Source organism: Cannabis sativa, chromosome X (assembly GCF_029168945.1).
Source record: "Cannabis sativa cultivar Pink pepper isolate KNU-18-1 chromosome X, ASM2916894v1, whole genome shotgun sequence".
Classification (NCBI taxonomy): Eukaryota; Viridiplantae; Streptophyta; class Magnoliopsida; order Rosales; family Cannabaceae; genus Cannabis; species Cannabis sativa.
The window spans coordinates 44487707-44507264 of NC_083610.1; the positions used below are offsets into that span (position 1 = coordinate 44487707).

The 19558-nt window shown below is 37.8% G+C and overlaps 3 protein-coding genes across 4 annotated transcripts; 2 read left to right on the forward strand and 1 right to left on the reverse strand.

Moving 5' to 3' along the window:
- Positions 1–304: 304 nt before the first annotated feature.
- Positions 305–817, reverse strand: LOC133032195 (uncharacterized). Its single transcript, XM_061106066.1, has one exon. It carries the CDS (start codon positions 815–817, stop codon positions 305–307), a length of 513 nt encoding a protein of 170 aa, XP_060962049.1.
- Positions 818–4322: 3505 nt separating this feature from the next.
- Positions 4323–5335, forward strand: LOC133032196 (uncharacterized). Its single transcript, XM_061106067.1, has 3 exons — positions 4323–4644; positions 4810–5216; positions 5327–5335. Exons 1-3 carry the CDS (start codon positions 4323–4325, stop codon positions 5333–5335), a joined length of 738 nt encoding a protein of 245 aa, XP_060962050.1.
- A 7914-nt stretch (positions 5336–13249) lies between these two features.
- Positions 13250–18676, forward strand: LOC115708896 (3-hydroxyisobutyryl-CoA hydrolase 1). 2 transcript variants are annotated; one of them, XM_030636938.2, is made up of 15 exons: positions 13250–13445; positions 13533–13575; positions 13674–13754; positions 14105–14173; positions 14294–14357; positions 14677–14756; positions 14862–14945; positions 15382–15466; positions 15820–15905; positions 16142–16263; positions 17397–17457; positions 17605–17703; positions 17803–17904; positions 18182–18223; positions 18313–18676. In XM_030636938.2, the coding sequence occupies exons 2-15, from the start codon at positions 13555–13557 to the stop codon at positions 18448–18450; spliced, it is 1134 nt and encodes a 377-aa protein (XP_030492798.2). In that variant the 5' UTR covers positions 13250–13445; positions 13533–13554; the 3' UTR covers positions 18451–18676. The 2 variants fall into 2 exon arrangements, with proteins under 2 accessions (XP_030492798.2, XP_030492783.2); XM_030636923.2 differs by having other exon boundaries at positions 13289–13450.
- The last annotated feature ends 882 nt before the right edge of the window (positions 18677–19558 follow it).

A 19558-nucleotide genomic window follows, 5' to 3' on the forward strand; every position in this document is an offset into this window, starting at 1 on the left:
TGGCAAACAGGGTTCTTCTGATCTCTTCACGGGACGGGCAACAAACAACTTCAGCTTGATTTTCAAGAGAAATCTTCTCAGTAAATAAATGACCACAATCCATCTGCCGGTTACTATCAGAACCAGAGAAAATGCTTTTGAAAAAGTCCAGGAATTCCTGGCCTATCAGCACTCGCTCATTAATCCATTCATTATTTTTATTCAGAATGCACTCAATGGCATTCCTTCTTCCTCTTATAGCAGCAGAAAGGAAGAAAAATTTGGAGCATTTATCTCCGTCCTTGAGCCACGAAATTCTGGCCCTTTACTTCCAATAAATCGTTTTTTTGGCTCGGGCTTCATTCAAGCTTCGTCTGATTTCAATCTCCGAATTCCAATCTCTGGAGCCAGCAGGCAGTTGTTGCATTTGGTCCAGTTTTAGTTCCAGCTCCTGAATGATACTGTCAATTTTACCAAATTCGGTTCTCTTCCATTGAAGAAGCGCAACCCGAGTAGCACCGATCTTCTTAAAAACGCGAGCAGGGGCCCACGGATGGGCCACCGAATCCCATGCACTGGCAACAACGAGGTTGCTTCTGCAATCCCGCGTCCAACTTTCCTTAAATTTGAAGCATCTGGTGAATTTAGGACCAATTCCCCCCGTGTCCAAGCACAAAGGTCTATGGTCAGAAGTACTCGTCTGGACGGAACAGAGAACAGATTTTGGAAACAGCTGAAGCCACGCTCCATTCACAATGCCTTTATCCATGGCAGATTTCACATGGTTTTTTCCAGACCGATGATTATCCCAAGTCATCATATCTCCTTGAATATGCATATTTATTAGGCCACGAGTCTCCACAAGGTGAGAGATGAAAGGGATGAAGGGGTCTCAGCCCATTGATCCTTCCCACTCATAGGAACTCAGGACAAAATTAGTATCACCAAATATCAACCAAGGGCCGCCATATCTATCTCCAAGAGCCATAATCTCCGACCAAAATTGTTTTTTAGCATGGTTATACAAGGACCATACACACACGAGAGGAGCCACGGGTGGGTAGGGGGGTCCGAATAGACAAGCCCCGAAATATGGTTACGAGAGCAAGAAATACACTCAAAACTAAACCCAGATTTCCAAGCTAAAATAATACCTCCTGCAGTACCAACGGGCGGCACAAAAATATTAAAGTAAAAGTGAGAAGCTTTTAGAATACGTACCAGAGGGTTAGCATCCACTTTGAGCTCAGTCAAAAAAACAAAATCAGGAGAGCGCGATCTGAGCAAGGACTTCAGTTCGCGAACTGTAGAGGTCTGCCCCAACCCTCTACAGTTCCAGGCTACACCTCTCATGGCTCCTGTGGAGGAGATATGACATTCTCCTCCACAAAGTTAATCGAGTGCACAGAAAGACTGGATCCAGATTCTTCAATTACAAATGAGCCAATCAGATGACTCCTTTTAACACCATTGTTACAGCTCGGAGAGCTCGACACCTCAGTAGGTTCTTCAAAAAGATCATCAAAATCCACCTTTGACTCACGGTCCCTCTCCCTAGGGTCCCAAGGGAAGTCCCTAACAACATCCGGATGACGTCTAACAATTTTGTTAGGACGGGTGCAGAGAGAAGCGGAGCCCTCAAATTTTCTCTTCTTGAAAGGGGTGGTACGTTCATTAGTTTCCGACGTAGGCTTCACTCCAATGTCACCACCAATTTTTTTAATTTCATACAAGTCCAAATTACCAAAATGCTTAAGGTCATAAAGTAACTCTTCTTGGGCTTTAAGAAAATGAGCTAAAGCCCTTTCCTCTCCACCTTGAAGCTCGGCCCCACTAGCAACATTCACGTGGTGTAAAGACCGCATATGGTTAATACCTTGAATTATTAAATAATTAAGATTTATGTATGAGATTAATTAATAATTATGAAATGTATATTTTGGAAATATATTTAATATATCATATATGTTTTTATGCTATTTTACATTTAATTACCTAATTTTTGTGTTGTGTTTGGAAGCTGTGGAAAGTGGCGTTGGGGCCTTTAGAGAGTCTTATTTTATATTTTGATGTACGTTATTTGTTCGGGGTATTTCGCTAAGTATTGAGTTTTCGGGGTTTGGTTGTTTTTGACCATTTCACCCTTGGGATGCTATAATTATTTTATTTAAATGGAGGGGTAAGAAGGTCTTTTGTCAAGACTTCTTTTGTCTTATTTGGTTTATTTTTGGCTGAGAAATGTTATAATTTTAATGGTTTCTTTTAGTCAAATGAATAGTTAGTCTTTGACCTTCAAGAAAGAACCAAAAAGAGCCATTACCTTTATCACCAAGTCCTCTCCTTCTCTCTTTTCTTTCGAACAAACAAGGAATCAGCTGGGAATTGTTTTTCTCAACTCAATTCAACAAGTTTTAGGTGGGTTGGAAGCTTTAATTGGAGGTCTATAATTCAACCTTGCTTTTGGACTTTCTTTTTTAGTAAAGTTAGGTTTGATGCTTGTTTAGTTAGGAATTAGGGGCTGTATGTTTTAAATTCAAGTGGGTGTGTTTTTCTGAAGTTGTATAAGGTTTATTTAGAGTGTTTTAAGCTTAATTGGGTGGTTGTTTAGTATTTGGTTCAATTTGGAGCTTTTGAGCTCAAGTTGTGACTTTAATGGTGAATTGGATTTCTGAGTTTAATGTTGGATTTTGATGCTTGAATATGCTTTATTATAGTGCATACATGTGTTCTGGAAAGTTTTGAAAAATTTGGGTTTGATTTGATTTAGAGGGATCGAATTTTTGTCCCCAGCTCAGAACCGGTCGACCAGTTCTGAGAAGCCCCTTGCAACCGGTCGACCGGTTGGTACCCTGGATCTGGGGTTTCGGTTGGGAACCGGCCTGCTGGTTGGGACTTTTTCCCGAGCCCTAGTTTTTTCCGTTTTCAAGTAATTTAAGGTGTTGGCATCCTTTTTATCGATAGGGTTAAGCTTAGTCTGTATTTTAAATCCCCGTAAAGTGTTTAGCGTGTCTCTCATCGGATTTTGAATGTTATGGTTTAGGGCCCTGTAAAGCGTCTAGCTGCGTTTCCACTCAGGCTGACCGGCACACTTGAGCACGGAACGAGGTAAGATAGCGTAAGAATATATATAAGATTATGTGGTTGTTATTTGTTGCACTACTAACACTAGTTTCAATATGATTTATGGAGTGTTAGTATAGTGTTGTTATAATTGCGGTTACGGTGTTACCAACACGAGTACTAAGGGTACGTCGTGTTCGTGGTACAACACTTAGTAATTCCCGGGGGTACAGTTAAGACTCTACCAACACAAGTACAAGTTTTGGTACTTTAGTGCACTTGGTATAGTAGTCGTACTTCCCTTAAGAACGTTCTTAACCATTTGGTGAGTTTGGTTATTTAGCTCAGGGCGGCTTAATCATAAAGCCAACATTACATTACTTTTATATTTTCTTGCATATCTTACTGAGTCTGTTGACTCATCAGTTTGCTACTTTGTGTAGGTAAGGGAAAAGCAAAGCTGGAGGAACAGTGAGGCAGAGCTCGGCATGATTGTACATATCGCGGCAGTGCAACCTGGAGGGTTTCGATCTCTTAATATTTTGGAGTCTGTATTTTGAGGATGCATGTCCGCAAAACTTTTTAAAAAAAATAATTTATGTACATATTAGTAAAGTACTTTTAACTTGTGTTTTTATACTCGGGATCCCGATCTATATGGTTGTTAAGATATATTTTATTAAATCTTCGAGTTTATTATTATAAAATACGGGCGTTACAGTTTGGTATCAGAGCCATCTGGTTGTCCACTGAAAACCGTCAAGATATGTACAATCAAGGCCAGTGTCGAGTTCAACTCACGGTTCCGTAAGCTTTATTTCTTTTTGCAAACTGTTTTAAGATATGTTGTGTTGTATATATGATTAATTAAGATGTTCTAAATCTTAATTGCGGTCTTGAAAAATATTTTGACCAGTGTCTGACCTACGTGCCTTGTGGGTTCGCAGGCTAAGTCCTAAATAATGGACGACCAGCGAAACGTTAGAAGGCAGGGTGAGTTGGTTGAGACCGGAGGTGGTCGGGGTGGTAGAAATCCCCAAAACCCCCGTGGACGCGGTAGAGGCCGCGATCGAGTCCCGAGAGGTGGATAGGAGAATCCACCTCAGGCCCCGGTTGATTGGGAGCAAAGGTTTGCTGAGATGCAAACTAGAATTGAGCAACAAGAAGAAGAGATCCGACAACTTAGGCAACGGGATGCTCCTGTCGAGCTTCCCCCGCAACCGCCTGCTGCGGTTCCTGCAGCCCCTGCGGTGCCAGTTGAGCAACATGTTGCTGGTAACCGCATGGAGCCTTTATATGAGAGGTTCAGAAAGCAAGCACCTCCAGTATTTCTAGGAGGCCCTGATGTCTTAAAAGCTGAGCAGTGGTTAACCGTTATTGAAAGAATATTGAATTTTATGGGAGTGATCGGAAATGATAGAGTGGCATGTGCCACGTTTCAATTTCAAGAAGATGCCCTAATTTCGTGGGAGATGGTATCCCTCACCAGGGATGTGACCAGAATGACCTGGGAAGAGTTCCAGGAATTATTCAACGCCAAATATTACAATGAGGCGGTCCGCAGTGCAAAGCGGAAGGAATTTGTTGAGTTGGTACAAGGTGAGGGTATGTCAGTGACTGAATATACAATCAAGTTTGATCGCTTGGCCAAGTTAGCCTCCGGAATAGTACCAACAGACTTTAGCAAGAAAGAAAAGTATTTGGCTGGGCTGAATGCCAAGATCAGGCATGACCTGGTTATTACAACGAATGATACCACAACTTACGCAGAAATGGTTGATAAGGCTCTTCGAGCTGAAGGAGCAGTTAAATATTTGCAAGAAACCCGAGAGTCTGCTGGTGTTGGTGGGGTCACTATTCTCCCTATGTCTGGTCCTGAAAAAGAGAGTGGGGGTTCTACCTTTGAACAGAAGAAAAGAACTTTTCCATCTTCGGGAAGTTCAGGGCAAGGTAAAAGGTTTCGAGGAAACCAGAACAGAGGAGGACGTCAGACTTATTCCTATCCTGAGTGCCCGCGTTGCAAGAAGCATCACCCCGGAACTTGTAACCGAAGAGCCTGCTTTCAGTGTGGTTCAGTGGGACATCTCAGGAAGGACTGTCCTCAGTTGAAGAAAGAGGAACCGAAGCCTGAGGTCAAACTTGTGCCTGCACCTGCTCGTGTATTTGCTATAACTCAGGCAGATGCTGCTGCCAGCCCTTCAGTAGTTACAGGTCAGCTTCTAATCAACAGTTTTGCTTATACTGTTTTATTTGATTCGGGTGCTACTCGATCTTATGTGTCATCAAGGGTTCTTGATCAGCTTGATAGACCCAGTGATATTTTTGAGACGGGGTTTGGAACCCTGTTGCCCAATGGTGAGTTAATCGTTTCAAGAAAGTGGGTTAGATCTGTGTTAATTAGAATTGAAGATAGAGAATTGAATGTCGATCTTGTGGAGTTACCATTGACCGAATTTGATATTATACTTGGTATGGACTTTTTGTCCAAATACTCTGCTAGTATTGATTATAAACGGAAAATGGTGACTTTTGAACCGGAGAATGAGGAACCTTTTGTTTTTGTTGGTTCGGTTCAAGGTTCTCGTGTTCCAAGAATTTTAGCATTGAAAGCTAGGGATCTGTTACGTAGTGGATGTGTTGGATTCCTAGCAGTGGTGGTGGATTCCAGTAAACCTGTGTTACTTGGACCTGAAGAGGTTAAAGTGGTTAAGGAATTCCTGGATGTGTTTCCAGAGGAATTGCCTGGGTTACCACCTCAGCGGGAGATAGATTTCATCATTGATTTAATTCCTGGAGCAGAACCTGTTTCAAAAGCACCCTACCGAATGGCACCTGCTGAATTAAAAGAACTGAAGATACAACTCCAAGGGATGTTGGATCTAGGGTTTACTCGGCCTAGTGTGTCACCGTGGGGAGCCCCAGTGCTATTTGTGAAGAAGAAAGATGGAACTCTTCGGATGTGTATCGATTATCGGGAGCTGAATAAGTTAACCATTAAAAATAAATATCCTTTGCCCAGAATTGACGATTTGTTTGATCAACTTCAGGGCAAGACGGTATTCTCTAAGATTGACTTGAGGTCTGGTTATCATCAGTTGAGAATTCGAGAAGAGGATATCCCTAAGACAGCCTTCCGAACCAGGTATGGTCATTATGAGTTCCTGGTTATGTCTTTTGGGTTAACAAATGCTCCGGCAGCCTTTATGGATCTCATGAATAGGGTATTCAAGGATTTCCTCGATAATTTTGTAATTGTATTTATCGATGACATTCTTGTGTACTCTCGGTCAGAAGCAGAACATGAGCAACATCTTCGAATGGTTCTGCAGCGACTTAGAGATCATAAACTCTATGCAAAGTTCAAAAAGTGTGAGTTCTGGCTGTCACAAGTGTCCTTTCTGGGACATATTGTTGGGAAAGACGGGATTATGGTTGACCCAGGGAAGATTGAAGCGGTGAAGAATTGGCCTAGACCTAAAACAGTCACTGAAATTCGAAGTTTTCTCGGTTTAGCGGGTTATTATCGGCGTTTTGTGGAAGGATTTTCCAAAATTGCGATGCCGTTATCCGAGTTAACTAGGAAGAATCAGCGATTTATATGGTCAGATAAGTGTGAAAAGAGTTTTCAAGAGCTGAAGCAACGATTGATTACAGCTCCTGTTCTAGCCTTGCCATCTGATCAAGAAAAGTTTGTGGTGTATTGTGACGCATCAAGGCAGGGTTTAGGCTGTGTGTTAATGCAAGCAGATAAAGTCATAGCATATGCTTCTCGGCAATTGAAAGATTATGAGCAGCGTTACCCAACTCACGACCTAGAACTTGCAGCAGTGGTGTTCGCCTTGAAAATTTGGCGACATTACTTGTATGGTGAAAGGTGTGAGATCTATACTGACCACAAGAGTCTCAAGTATTTCTTCACTCAGAAGGATTTAAACATGAGACAGAGAAGGTGGTTAGAATTGGTAAAAGACTATGACTGTGAAATCCTGTATCATCCTGGAAAGGCAAATGTTGTGGCTGATGCCTTAAGCAGAAAGGGACCTGATCAGATATCCAACATGGTCATGATTTCCTCTTAGTTAGTCTCGGAAATGACCAGGGCAAACATTGAGTTGGTGACTGAGAAATTATTTAATCTGACACTTCAGTCACATTTGTTGGAAAGAATCAGAATGGCCCAGTTAGAAGATCCTAAATTGGTTAAGACTCGAGAAGATGTCTTAGCAGGCAAAGCTAAGGACTTCTCAATTTCTGACAATGGGATGCTGTTGTTTAAAGCACGGGTGTGTGTCCCTAATATCAATGAACTTAAAAAGGAAATTCTGGAAGAAGCTCATACTACCCCTTACTCATTGCATCCAGGAACCACCAAAATGTATCAAGACTTGAAGCCTTATTTTTGGTGGTATGGGATGAAGAGGGATGTAGTGGATTACGTCACTAAATGCTTAACTTGTCAGCAAATCAAAGCTGAGCATCAACGGCCGGCAGGATTACTTCAGCCATTAACACTCCCAGAATGGAAGTGGGAAGACATTGCAATGGACTTTGTGGTTGGTTTGCCTAGAACCACAGGAATGTACGACTCAGTTTGGGTTGTAGTGGATCGCTTTACAAAGTCAGCGCATTTCTTACCTGTTAAGGTAACCTATTCAGTGGATCAGTATGCTGATTTGTATGTGAAAGAAATTGTTCGTCTTCATGGAGTACCGAAGTCAATCATTTCAGATAGAGACCCTAAATTTACATCAAAGTTTTGGATGAGTTTGCAAAAGGCTATGGGAACTAATTTGAAATTTAGTACAGCCTTTCATCCTCAAACAGATGGGCAATCTGAACGAATTATTCAAATACTTGAAGATTTGTTACGAGCTTGTGTCATGGATTTTGGAGGGTCTTGGAGTAAGTATTTGCCTCTGATTGAGTTCTCCTATAATAATAGCTATCAAAGTACCATAAGAATGGCTCCCTATGAGCTGCTCTATGGCAGAAAGTGTCGTTCCCCAATTCATTGGGACGAAACAGGAGAACGGAAATACTTAGGCCCTGAATTAGTCCAGAAGACAAATGAAGCAATAGATAAGATTAAGGCGCGAATGCTTGCTTCCCAAAGCAGGTAGAAGAGCTATGCAGATCCCAAGCGACGAGATGTTACATTCCAACCGGGGGATCATGTTTTCTTGCGAGTGTCACCGATGAAAGGGATTAGACGCTTTGGAAAGAAAGGCAAGTTGAGCCCTAGGTTTATTGGACCTTTTGAAATCCTGGAAAAGGTTGGACAAGTTGCTTATCGGTTTACCTCCTTCCTTGTCAGAAGTGCATAATGTATTTCATGTTTCCATGCCGAGGAAGTATGTATCTGATCCAATGCACGTTTTGAGTTATGAAACATTGGAGTTACAACCTGACCTATCATATGATGAACGACCAGTGCAAATTCTGGATAGGAAGGAAAAGGTTCTCCGAACTAAAACCATATCATTGGTCAAGGTACTTTGGAGAAACAGTAAAGTGGAAGAAGCCACTTGGGAGTTAGAGGCTGATATGAGGGCTCAGCATCCTGAGTTGTTCAGGTAGATTTCGGGGACGAAATCCTTTTAACGGGGGGATAATTGTAAAGACCGCATATGGTTAATACCTTGAATTATTAAATAATTAAGATTTATGTATGAGATTAATTAATAATTATGAAATGTATATTTTGGAAATATATTTAATATATCATATATGTTTTTATGTTATTTTACATTTAATTACCTAATTTATGTGTTGTGTTTGGAAGCTGTGGAAAGCGGCGTTGGGGCCTTTAGAGAGTCTTATTTTATATTTTGATGTACGTTATTTGTTCGGGGTATTTCGCTAAGTATTGAGTTTTCGAGGTTTGGTTGTTTTTGACCATTTCACCCTTGGGATGCTATAATTATTTTATTTAAATGGAGGGGTAAGAAGGTCTTTTGTCAAGACTTCTTTTGTCTTATTTGGTTTATTTTTGGCTGAGAAATGTTATAATTTTAATGGTTTCTTTTAGTCAAATGAATAGTTAGTCTTTGACCTTCAAGAAAGAACCAAAAAGAGCCATTACCTTTATCACCAAGTCCTCTCCTTCTCTCTTTTCTTTCGAACCAGCAAGGAATCAGCTGGGAATTGTTTTTCTCAACTCAATTCAACAAGTTTTAGGTGGGTTGGAAGCTTTAATTGGAGGTATATCATTCAACTTTGCTTTAGGACTTTCTTTTTTAGTAAAGTTAGGTTTGATGCTTGTTTAGTTAGGAATTAGGGTCTGTATGTTTTAAATTCAAGTGGGTGTATTTTTCTGAAGTTGTATAAGGTTTATTTAGAGTGTTTTAAGCTTAATTGGGTGGTTGTTTAGTATTTGGTTCAATTTGGAGCTTTTGAGCTCAAGTTGTGACTTTAATGGTGAATTGGATTTCTGAGTTTAATGTTGGATTTTGATGCTTGAATATGCTTTATTATAGTGCATACAGGTGTTCTGGAAAGTTTTGAAAAGTTTGGGTTTGATTTGATTTAGAGGGATCGAATTTTTGTCCCCAGCTCAGAACCGGTCGACCGGTTCTGAGAAGCGCCTTGCAACCGGCCGACCGGTTGGTACCCTGGATCTGGGGTTCCGGTTGGGAACCGGCCTGCCGGTTGGGACTTTTTCCCGAGCCCTAGTTTTTCCTGTTTTCAAGTAATTTAAGGTGTTGGCATCCTTTTTATCGATAGGGTTAAGCTTAGTCTGTATTTTAAATCCCCGTAAAGTGTTTAGCGTGTCTCTCATCGGATTTTGAATGTTATGGTTTAGGGCCCTGTAAAGCGTCTAGCTGCGTTTCCACTCAGGCTGACCGGCACACTTGAGCGCGGAACGAGGTAAGATAGCATAAGAATATATATAAGATTATGTGGTTGTTTACTTGTTGCACTACTAACACTAGTTAAATATGATTTATGGAGTGTTAGTATAGTGTTGTTATAATTGTGGTTACGGTGTTACCAACACGAGTACTAAGGGTACGTCGTGTTCGTGGTACAACACTTAGTAATTCCCGGGGTACAGTTAAGACTCTACCAACACAAGTACAAGTTTTGGTACTTTAGTGCACTTGGTATAGTAGTCGTACTTCCCTTAAGAACGTTCTTAACCATTTGGTGAGCTTGGTTATTTAGCTCAGGGCGGCTTAATCATAAAGCCGACATTACATTACTTTTATATTTTCTTGCATATCTTACTGAGTCTGTTGACTCATCAGTTTGCTACTTTGTGTAGGTAAGGGAAAAGCAAAGCTGGAGGAACAGTGAGGCAGAGCTCGGCATGATTGTACATATCGCGGCAGTGCAACCTGGAGGGTTTCGATCTCTTAATATTTTGGAGTCTATATTTTGAGGATGCATGTCCGCAAAACTTTTAAAAAAAAATAATTTATGTACATATTAGTAAAGTACTTTTAACTTGTGTTTTTATACTCGGGATCCCGATCTATATGGTTGTTAAGATATATTTTATTAAAATCAATCTTCGAGTTTATTATTATAAAATACGGGCGTTACACGTGGGCCGTATTCTTCCCCACCAGATCACAATCAATCCCACAAGGCCCACCAATAACCTCTCCTTTCTCCTTGCCCTTTAAAACAATTAACTCATTCGGCCTCATTAAAGACTTGGACCCAGCAGCCCAATGTTTATCTTTTATATTCTCACGGCCAGGCCCACCACTCACATCCCTTTCACCTTCTAACCCATCATAACACAACTTACCAGGCCCATTACACAAAGAAACTTCACAACCCGGCCCAACAACATCAAGCCCAAGATCATTCTTGTCCTTACTCGGCCCAGCTCCCAATAAATTATCAACAATACATAATCCCCCTTTGACCAACGGATACCCATCCTTCATTACCACATTCAAGGTCTCTAAACTAGAAATAGACTCAGAGATCTTTCCCCCAAAATTCAAACTCAACCCAACCTTATTACCATTAACGGCATGGTTCAAAGCACGCTTACCTGAACCTGCCTTTTGCACCCATTCCTGCGATACGCCCAGCTTGTGACCGGGTAAAACACGACCGGTCACTCTCTTCCATCGATTCCGACCCCCAGCAGTCTTAGGATTAGAGCCTCCAACCGGACCTCCATGCCCAGCAACGACCATCTTCCCATCACGAACGTCCGAACCCACCTGCATCTCCACAGAGGGAGGCATCACCGGTTTGGTAACACTAGAGAAGACATCAAGAAATCTTGAAGTAGTGGACATCCAAGGACCAAATAACGGAACTGCAGAACCATCCACCGACTCCACCGTGACCGGCGAAGCTAGAGAACAGCCTCTCCTCTGGTGGCCCAAACGACCACAAAAATAACAGAATATTCCAATTTTTTCAAACTTAAATTGAATCCATCTTTTCTCCCCAGAGGTTAAGTCAAAATAGCAACCCGACACAAGTGGATTGAGGAAATTGATATCAACTAACACCCTGAAAAAAGAACCCCAAGTAACAGGTTTCTCCTCATCCAACTCAACTAGAATAACCTTACCAAGCATTCCTCCCAGTTGGTTACCATTATCCATCGAATAGTACTCGTGGGGAAGATTATGAACCTGCACCCACACCTTTAACATGTTCACAGAACCCGACCTTTCAATACCAGGGAACCAAGCATACAAAATGAATGTATATCCTCTAAAGGACCAGGAGCCATTCTCCAAAGCCCAAACTTTGTCTTCCACACATTCAAAGCTGAGCTTGAAACTATTCATCAGGGCAGGAGCTTCCGAAATAGAGCAAACAGCCACTGGTTTCAACCAGTTCTTAGTAACATGCTGTATAATATCTTCAGCATTAACACTCATGGGTGCTACCACCTTGCCAAATAAACACAATGACGACAGGGCTTTCAGTGAGGTGGCACACTGAGACAAGGATATCGAGTCTTCGGCACAAGAGAAACTTTTACCCATCAGAGGGCCATTATCCGTGGTAACTAACTCCATTAAAAGCACAGACAACAAACGACAAAATGGAATAAATACACACACCCCCGGATCAACTACCCTATCCCAAGCACAATAAAGAAGACACACCCCGACAAAAGAACACACACAGAACAAGACCAACCCCACTCACTAAAAAATAGCAAAGAAGGAACCAAGAGAAACAGTCAGTGCCTTTAACTTCCAGAAACAAAACCAAAGAAATTAGTAGAAGGTTAACTCAATTAACAAACACTCAAACAACCCAAAACGAACGACTTCAGGACCATAAACTCAGAGGTTATATGAGTTTGAAATCTTTTGATAATTTTATTGTTATTTTGAATAAATTTAAATTGACAAATGAATGTATAAATGTTATTTTGACTCTTATTTTTTTAATAGTTTTGACTCCTATATTATTCGGTATATAAATATATATTGTGCTTATTATTTATGTTTAACAAGAATAATTTAGCTACAAATAAATAATTAGTGTATTAATTTTATTAAGATGGCATAATTGTAATAAGATGGTAAAATTATGGTTAATTAATAGGTACAAACAAATCAATCTATAAATTTGATATTTGTCATTCAATTATGGAAAGAGTGCAAGAGAGAGTACAAAAGAGAGTCTCCGTAACACTCCTCTTATAATTTTACAATATAATCTGAGATTGTTTGGTATGGTGCAATGTTTTCATGGTAATCTTAAACATTCTCTCTTTTGTTTTGTTATGTCGTTTTTGATCTTATTACTGTGGTGATAAGATTACTTTAACCTCATGAGAGGACAATCTTAATTTAATACAATAAATTTAATACGTTAATAATTTATATACTTTTTAAAGTTTATTTAACTAAACAATATAATTTAATTAAATATTTCGAAAAATATTAATTAAGATTTTTATCATTTGAACTTTGACATATATTAAATTATATATATTTTCGAATTTTTTATGTCGTTAAAAGATTGACATGTTTAGATTCAAAGACTTCTATTTAATTTGGTTCGATTTTACTAACTCAACGATTGTTTATATATTAAATCGTGTTCTTGTCTTTCGAATTTTCACATGTATTGATTCGTATCTCTAAATTTTTATATATATATATATATATATATATTAGACTTCTATTAATAAAATTAGATAAAAATTTTTAAATTTAATAATCTGAAAATACATATAAAAAGTATAATTTTATACATGTAAAAATTAGAATTTAAAAATCCTAATTAGCAAATCCAAAATATAGTCACGTGAGAGCACATGCAATGTTCATCTAACAATCAATCAAAGGTGTGAGCTCTGAGCCACCCACCGCCATAGTCCCCGGAGCTCTCTCCTCCCATTTGTTGCCCTAAATTCTCACACTTTACTGTACATCTACGCTCTCTCTCGTAAATTTTTGTTAACAGAGGTTAGGTACGTTGCTTTTGTACACAGATTAAGTTTAACCAAATTACCATTTGATATCACCGGTTCTTAACTCCGATTGTATTTGTAGAAGGAGGAGGGCTCAGTCTGTAATGGGTTCCGAAGAAGACCAGGTCTGAATTCTCTGAAATGAAATTGCCTGAAATCTTGTTAATTGAGTTTGGTTTTCAGTTGATGCTCTTTAACGCTGTTTTTGATGATGATACCATAGGTTTTGGTGGAGGAGAAGCAATATGTGAGGACTCTGGTATTGAATAGGCCTAGGCAGCTCAATGCCCTTTCTTTTCAAATGGTATGTATACCATAAACGAATTTCATGAATGGACTATGGAATTCATAATTTTGATGTAAAGTTTTGTTCTCGAGAATTAGAGTAAAACATATCCAACTGCATCATTAAAACCAAGTTTGAATAAGTTGAGTTCTTTTGAATAGTTTCAAACATGGTGTAAGATCAAAAGATTCTACCCTTTTTCATGTGTGTGCATCCTCTTCAATTTGTTTGTTTGTTATTATTAGTTTGTGATTTTCATACATGTGATGAGAATGAGTGACTAATTAACTAGCATGCTATATTCAACATCTATGGAACAAGAATCCAAACAATATAATATATTCAGTTCCTCTGTTTGCTTTTTGTAGATTTCTCGGTTGTTGGAACTTTTCCGTGCTTATGAGGAGGATTCTAATGTCAAATTCGTGGTTGTCAAGGTAATTTGCTTCTGATGCATAAATCATTGTATCTTATCTTTAACTTTCCTTGAGGAAAGAATAGAGGAATACAATCAATAGGTCAAATTGAAAATTGAGATTTCCTCCCTATGTTTTAAGGGGAAAGGAAGAGCCTTTTGTGCTGGTGGAGATGTTGCTGCTGTGGTTCGTGATCTTAATGAAGGTATACATTCCACTTTTCCTATATGTTTTGCTGATTTTGAATCCCCATTATTGATGTTTAATTCTGGACAACTTGAGGTGTCTTTTACTTTCATACCTTAAAGCAAAAAGGTAGCCTAGGTTGATTAGGTTACTTTTCTTATTTAAGCTATTTTTCGCTCGGAAGATGTTAGTTGTTTCATTAGTCGCAACCAATGTGATTAGTACTAAACTGATCCCATTGTTGAGTGAATGGAACGCTAAAAAATTCCTAAACCTTTTACTTTGGTCTTAAAATAATCTGCAACTGACATTCTGTTGTTTCCTCTTGTACAATATAGGTAAGTGGAAATTAGGTGCAGAATTTTTTCGAAAGGAGTTTACCTTAAATTACTTGATAGCAACGTACAGTAAACCACAGGTTAGTGAGTTTTCAGTTGAAGTAGAATCTTATCATAAGCCTATAGCCATTATTTCCTTTGTAAATATATTTGATCAAGTTATTTCCTTACCATTTAAATTTAAGGTTTCAATTCTCAATGGAATTGTCATGGGAGGTGGAGCTGGAGCTTCAATACATGGTAGATTTCGAGTTGCAACTGAAACTTCGGTATGTCTCAGTCTCACACATTTATTTGTTCTGCATCCTATCCTTTCCTGTATGTCACTAGCTGGAATTTTCTTAGACACCATGTAAAATTTTTAAATGATAATGTAGATATAAATATCTTCAAAGTGAGGGATCTAAATTTGGTGAATAATATGAGAACTTTTTGCGTGGTGGGAAGCTGATGCCTTTATTTTAATACTATTTCTAAGCTTTTTGGCTTGTAGGTTTAAAGAAACACATTGAGCTATATGATTCTTTGAAACAACTTTTCAAACAGTCTTTGCTTTTTTTTTTATTTGTTATTGGGATTTGCTTTTCCATTTTCACTGCATAATTAATAAGTGAAGGGAAGAAAAGAAACAGTTGTATTCAGAAATTCAAAGGTTTATGAGTATTTTAGTGTCGACTTCACACACTTCAGAACTTACCCTTGTAGGTATTTGCTATGCCAGAAACAGCTTTGGGACTCTTTCCAGACGTGGGTGCCTCTTACTTCTTGTCAAGACTTCCTGGATTCCTTGGTAATGGCAGATATCCTTGATTTACATAAATTTTGCTCGATATCTTTTAGCTAATCATTTTCCTTCTGTAATGATTTCTTTTATGTGGTACAGTAAATGTGAACCCAAGGCCTTCAAGTATGTTAAGGGAATATTGTATTTGTTGAATTATGTATTATGCTTGAATAACTGTATGCAGTGGCATTTAACCCTTTTCCCTCTTTGAGTTTTTGTATCTTCTGTCTTCCTTCGTTATTCTTCTATGTTGATTTGTACAACTAATTCCAATCCTGTTAATCTAAACTACATCATTTTTCAGCATGCATTCTTATTTTAGTATTTTGTATCCATAATGTTATGTAAATACTTCGCAGGAGAATATTGTGGTTTAACTGGTTCTAGATTGGATGGTGCGGAAATGCTTGCTTGTGGTCTTGCAACTCACTTTGTCCCATCAACAGTATGCTACTTTCTATAGTTTCTTTTTTTTTTTTTAATTTCAGTTTCTGCCTAAGTTTGTCATAAATAATCTCTGTTGCTAAATTAAGTTATGACATAATAGGGTTTAAGGGGAAATTTTGCTTCTCTCTGTGCTTTGTGGATAATGTATAAATAAAATATTTAACTAAAAACAAACGATTGAACAGAATGCTTATGTGATTTAATGTTTGCTTTGCCTTTCTTATTAATGGATAGAGACTATCCTTGTTAGAAGAAGACCTATACAAGGTGGATTCAAGTGATCCAGTCATCATTTCAGAAGTTATTGGTAAATACTCACAGCAGCCTCATCTAAAAGAGAAAAGTGCTTATCTCCGGTTAGTATTTACATTATAACAGTTCACTCTCTTTCTATTTACACACACAAAATATAAATATATAGAGAAATGTTGAATGCACTCTATATCACATTCACTCAAATCAATGAATGATATGTGTACTAATGATTATTAATATTTTAAAATATAAAATAATTGAATAATATACACATGTCATTCATCGATAAAGGAGAGCGTAAAAGAGAGTGCAATTTTTGAGTTTTCTTTCATCCTTCTCTATATATGTTTATATATAAGAAAAGAATCTATGCTGGTTCCACATATTCCCACCACACACACATACATAAGAAAATAGAAGCATCGCCATGATTGTGATCTTCCTTGTATTACTATTAAATTGGTTTGTTTAAAACACCATAAATTTGATACCAGATCGTGATCATTATAAGCATCGCCATATATCCTACTACTGAGGTGATGCAAGAGAAGAGGAGACGAATAGTTTTTCCCTAGTTGAAGAAATGAGAGATTTTTTCTACAAGACTGTTCTATGATTTGATTCTTCACTTGTTCCCTAAAATCTGTCCAATTTGAAGGTATAATAAGTTGGAGAGTGAAATCTATTGTCTATGTCCTTCGATCTTAAAATCATTTCTACCAAAAAAATATCCTATTCAATCCCATCCAATAGTTCTCTAGCCTTGGCTTGAAAAGGTGTAGGCAATACCCTCTTCTTGTTGTTGTGATAAACCGAGTTTCAAAAGCTCATGTTTCAATCACATTTTCAACTCACCAGGTAAAGAATCATTGATCCAATTAAAGTCTCCCTTTCGTACTAATATGCAAGGACTTTGTCAGGATCTCTTTCACCAAGCGAAAGAGGGGCAATAAATGGAATAACGTCTAACCAAGAGAATGAACTAATCCCAAGGGATGATCTTGGATTCTTTTTTTTTTTTTTTTTTTTTTGACAATGAACTTTTGGATTCTTTACTTCCACGTTTTCTTCCTACTACACTTCTTTAATCTTTAAGGATAAATCAGTAACTGTTGCTTGTGCTTCCTAAATCCCTTTACCAAACAAAATCACTTTTCAAGATAATTAAGTTTCGCTTCTTCAAACGACTACTGATATGTTTTGTATTCTCATGATGGTAGTTGTTTTGATACAGGCGAGATGTTATTGATAAGTGCTTCTCTCAAAGAACAGTGGAAGATATTTTATCTGCCCTTGTAAGTTAATGTAGTAAAAGAGTTAAAAGTGTAGCCCTTGATTTTTTTTTCCTGTATTGGCAATACTGATTTATTTCACTTGGAGTTGATGCTTGATAGGATTTTTAATTTAGTTTATCTGATGGTGGTCCTCTGCTTGTATTAAAGGAGAGGGAGGTAATGAAAAAACCAGATGATTGGATCTCTGCAACCATTCAAACATTAAGAAAGGCATCCCCAATGAGTTTGAAAATTTCTTTGAGATCGGTATACCAATGCTGCATGCTTTGTTTTGGCTTGTTTTATTTACTGTATCTTTCCAAGTGTGCTATGATTTTGGTTTTAATCTCAATTTCTCTTTTCCAGATTAGAGAAGGAAGACTTCAGGGTGTTGGTCAATGTCTTGTACGTGAATTTAGAATGGTTTGTCATGTGATGAAAGGAGAAGTCAGCAAAGATTTTGCAGAGGTTTTTCTTCTTTTCATTAATGCCCTTGATTCTTTCTCATAGATGATTTTTTTTTTTTTTTTTTTGAAAAAGAGAAAGGAGGTCACTTGTCACGTGAAATTTGCCAAACTAACAATATGGTCATTCATAATGGTCGTTTATGATCGCACAATATAATTTATGAACGTTTCCGCAACCATATAAGATTATTTTGTTAATAAAAAATTTCATAAAGGCTAATTTTACAAAGACAAGACTGGTCCCCCACCAGTTATATTAACCTGTAATTATTATGCAGGGTTGCAGAGCTCTGTTGTTAGACAAGGATAAAAATCCCAAGGTATACTTGGTTTTAACTTTTCATATTTTCAACATAGTTGCCTTCAAAGAGAATGGTTTATTATTGTCTTGGTGTTTTTTTTTGTTCAGTGGAAGCCTTCCAAGCTTGAGCTCATCAGTGATGGTATGGTTAATCAATACTTCTCGAAGGTGGACGATGAAGAATGGGAGGATCTCAAGCTCCCAGCAAGATCCAACTTGCCAGTATCTGCTATTGCCAAGCTTTAAGCACCTCTATAACTAAATTATGCATTGAATAACTAGGCTGTATTTGTGTAGAAAGTAAATAAATAATCATAAAAAGGCCTTTATTTTGTTATTATGGGATTTGCTGCTTTGTCTTTTCATTCATATAGTACCATTATAACTGTTAATGGAAGCTACTAAACTTATTTCAGATCAGTTTGGATTTTTTGTGGCTGGGTTTAGAAAATTGATTTGAAATATTCTTGTACTTTCTGCATTGGAGTGATTTTTAGGTATTTACAAGGATTATGAATTGGAAAAATAAAAAATTAAATGGTTTAAAAATGCTTTTGTACCATCATTATAAATGTAAAAAGACATCTGAGAAAAGGCTGTCGAATGCTATTATGCGCCTGCATGCGGTGGTGCCTGCTGGGGGTGATAGTTGATTGTGGTGGCTCACTAAGGGCAACTTTAATGGGCGTTGCCCTCAAAATGTCTTTCAGAAAAATTTTAAGGCTAATTAGAATTTTTGTCCCCTAAATTTTAACATGTATCAAATCTAAACTTTAACATGTATCAAATAATGTCTCCTGAACTTTTATGACCGTCAAAAATTCCCCCTAAACTATTAAGATTGTTAGATTTAATTTTTTTTTTTGTCTAATTTCATTCAATTTTGCTATTTTAGTGATTGTTTATGTACCAAACCATGCTCTCCAGACTTTGATATCTACCAAATCATGCCCCACGTACATGTACTAAATCATGTCCCCTGAACTTTCATCCATGTTAGATTTTTTTTACTAAAATTGAACAAAAATTCTTAAATCCAACAATCTCAATATTTCAAGAGATATTTTTAACAACATTAAAAGTTCAGAGGCATGATTTGATACATGTCAAAGTTCGAGGAGTAAAAATCTTAATTAGTCAAAATTTAAAATTAATCTGACGTGGAAGAGAGAGGGATGTAATATATTGATTCATTTTAGTCAGTGTGGTTACTGCTCAATTATAGTGTTGTTGTTTTTTTTTTAAAAAAAAAACTTTTTTTTTTCATTTAAAAAATTATGATTGGTTAAATATTATCAAATAAATGGCCTAATTTAAGTAGTGTAGAAATAGTACATAACATGATGTTGTGCTT

Excerpts from the sequence above, each read along its gene's own strand:
- LOC115708896 (XM_030636938.2), top strand. The coding sequence starts at position 13,555 with ATGGGTTCCGAAGAAGACCAG. Across the intron at positions 14,757-14,861 it reads CAACGTACAGTAAACCACAG|GTTTCAATTCTCAATGGAAT; the intron begins GTTAGTGAGTTT and ends TTTAAATTTAAG. Across the intron at positions 14,946-15,381 it reads GAGTTGCAACTGAAACTTCG|GTATTTGCTATGCCAGAAAC; the intron begins GTATGTCTCAGT and ends TTACCCTTGTAG.
- LOC133032196 (XM_061106067.1), top strand. The coding sequence starts at position 4,323 with ATGGAGCCTTTATATGAGAGGTTCAGAAAGCAAGCACCTCCAGTATTT. Across the intron at positions 4,645-4,809 it reads TGAGTTGGTACAAGGTGAGG|AAATGGTTGATAAGGCTCTT; the intron begins GTATGTCAGTGA and ends CAACTTACGCAG.
- LOC133032195 (XM_061106066.1), bottom strand. The coding sequence starts at position 817 with ATGCATATTCAAGGAGATATGATGACTTGGGATAATCATCGGTCTGGA.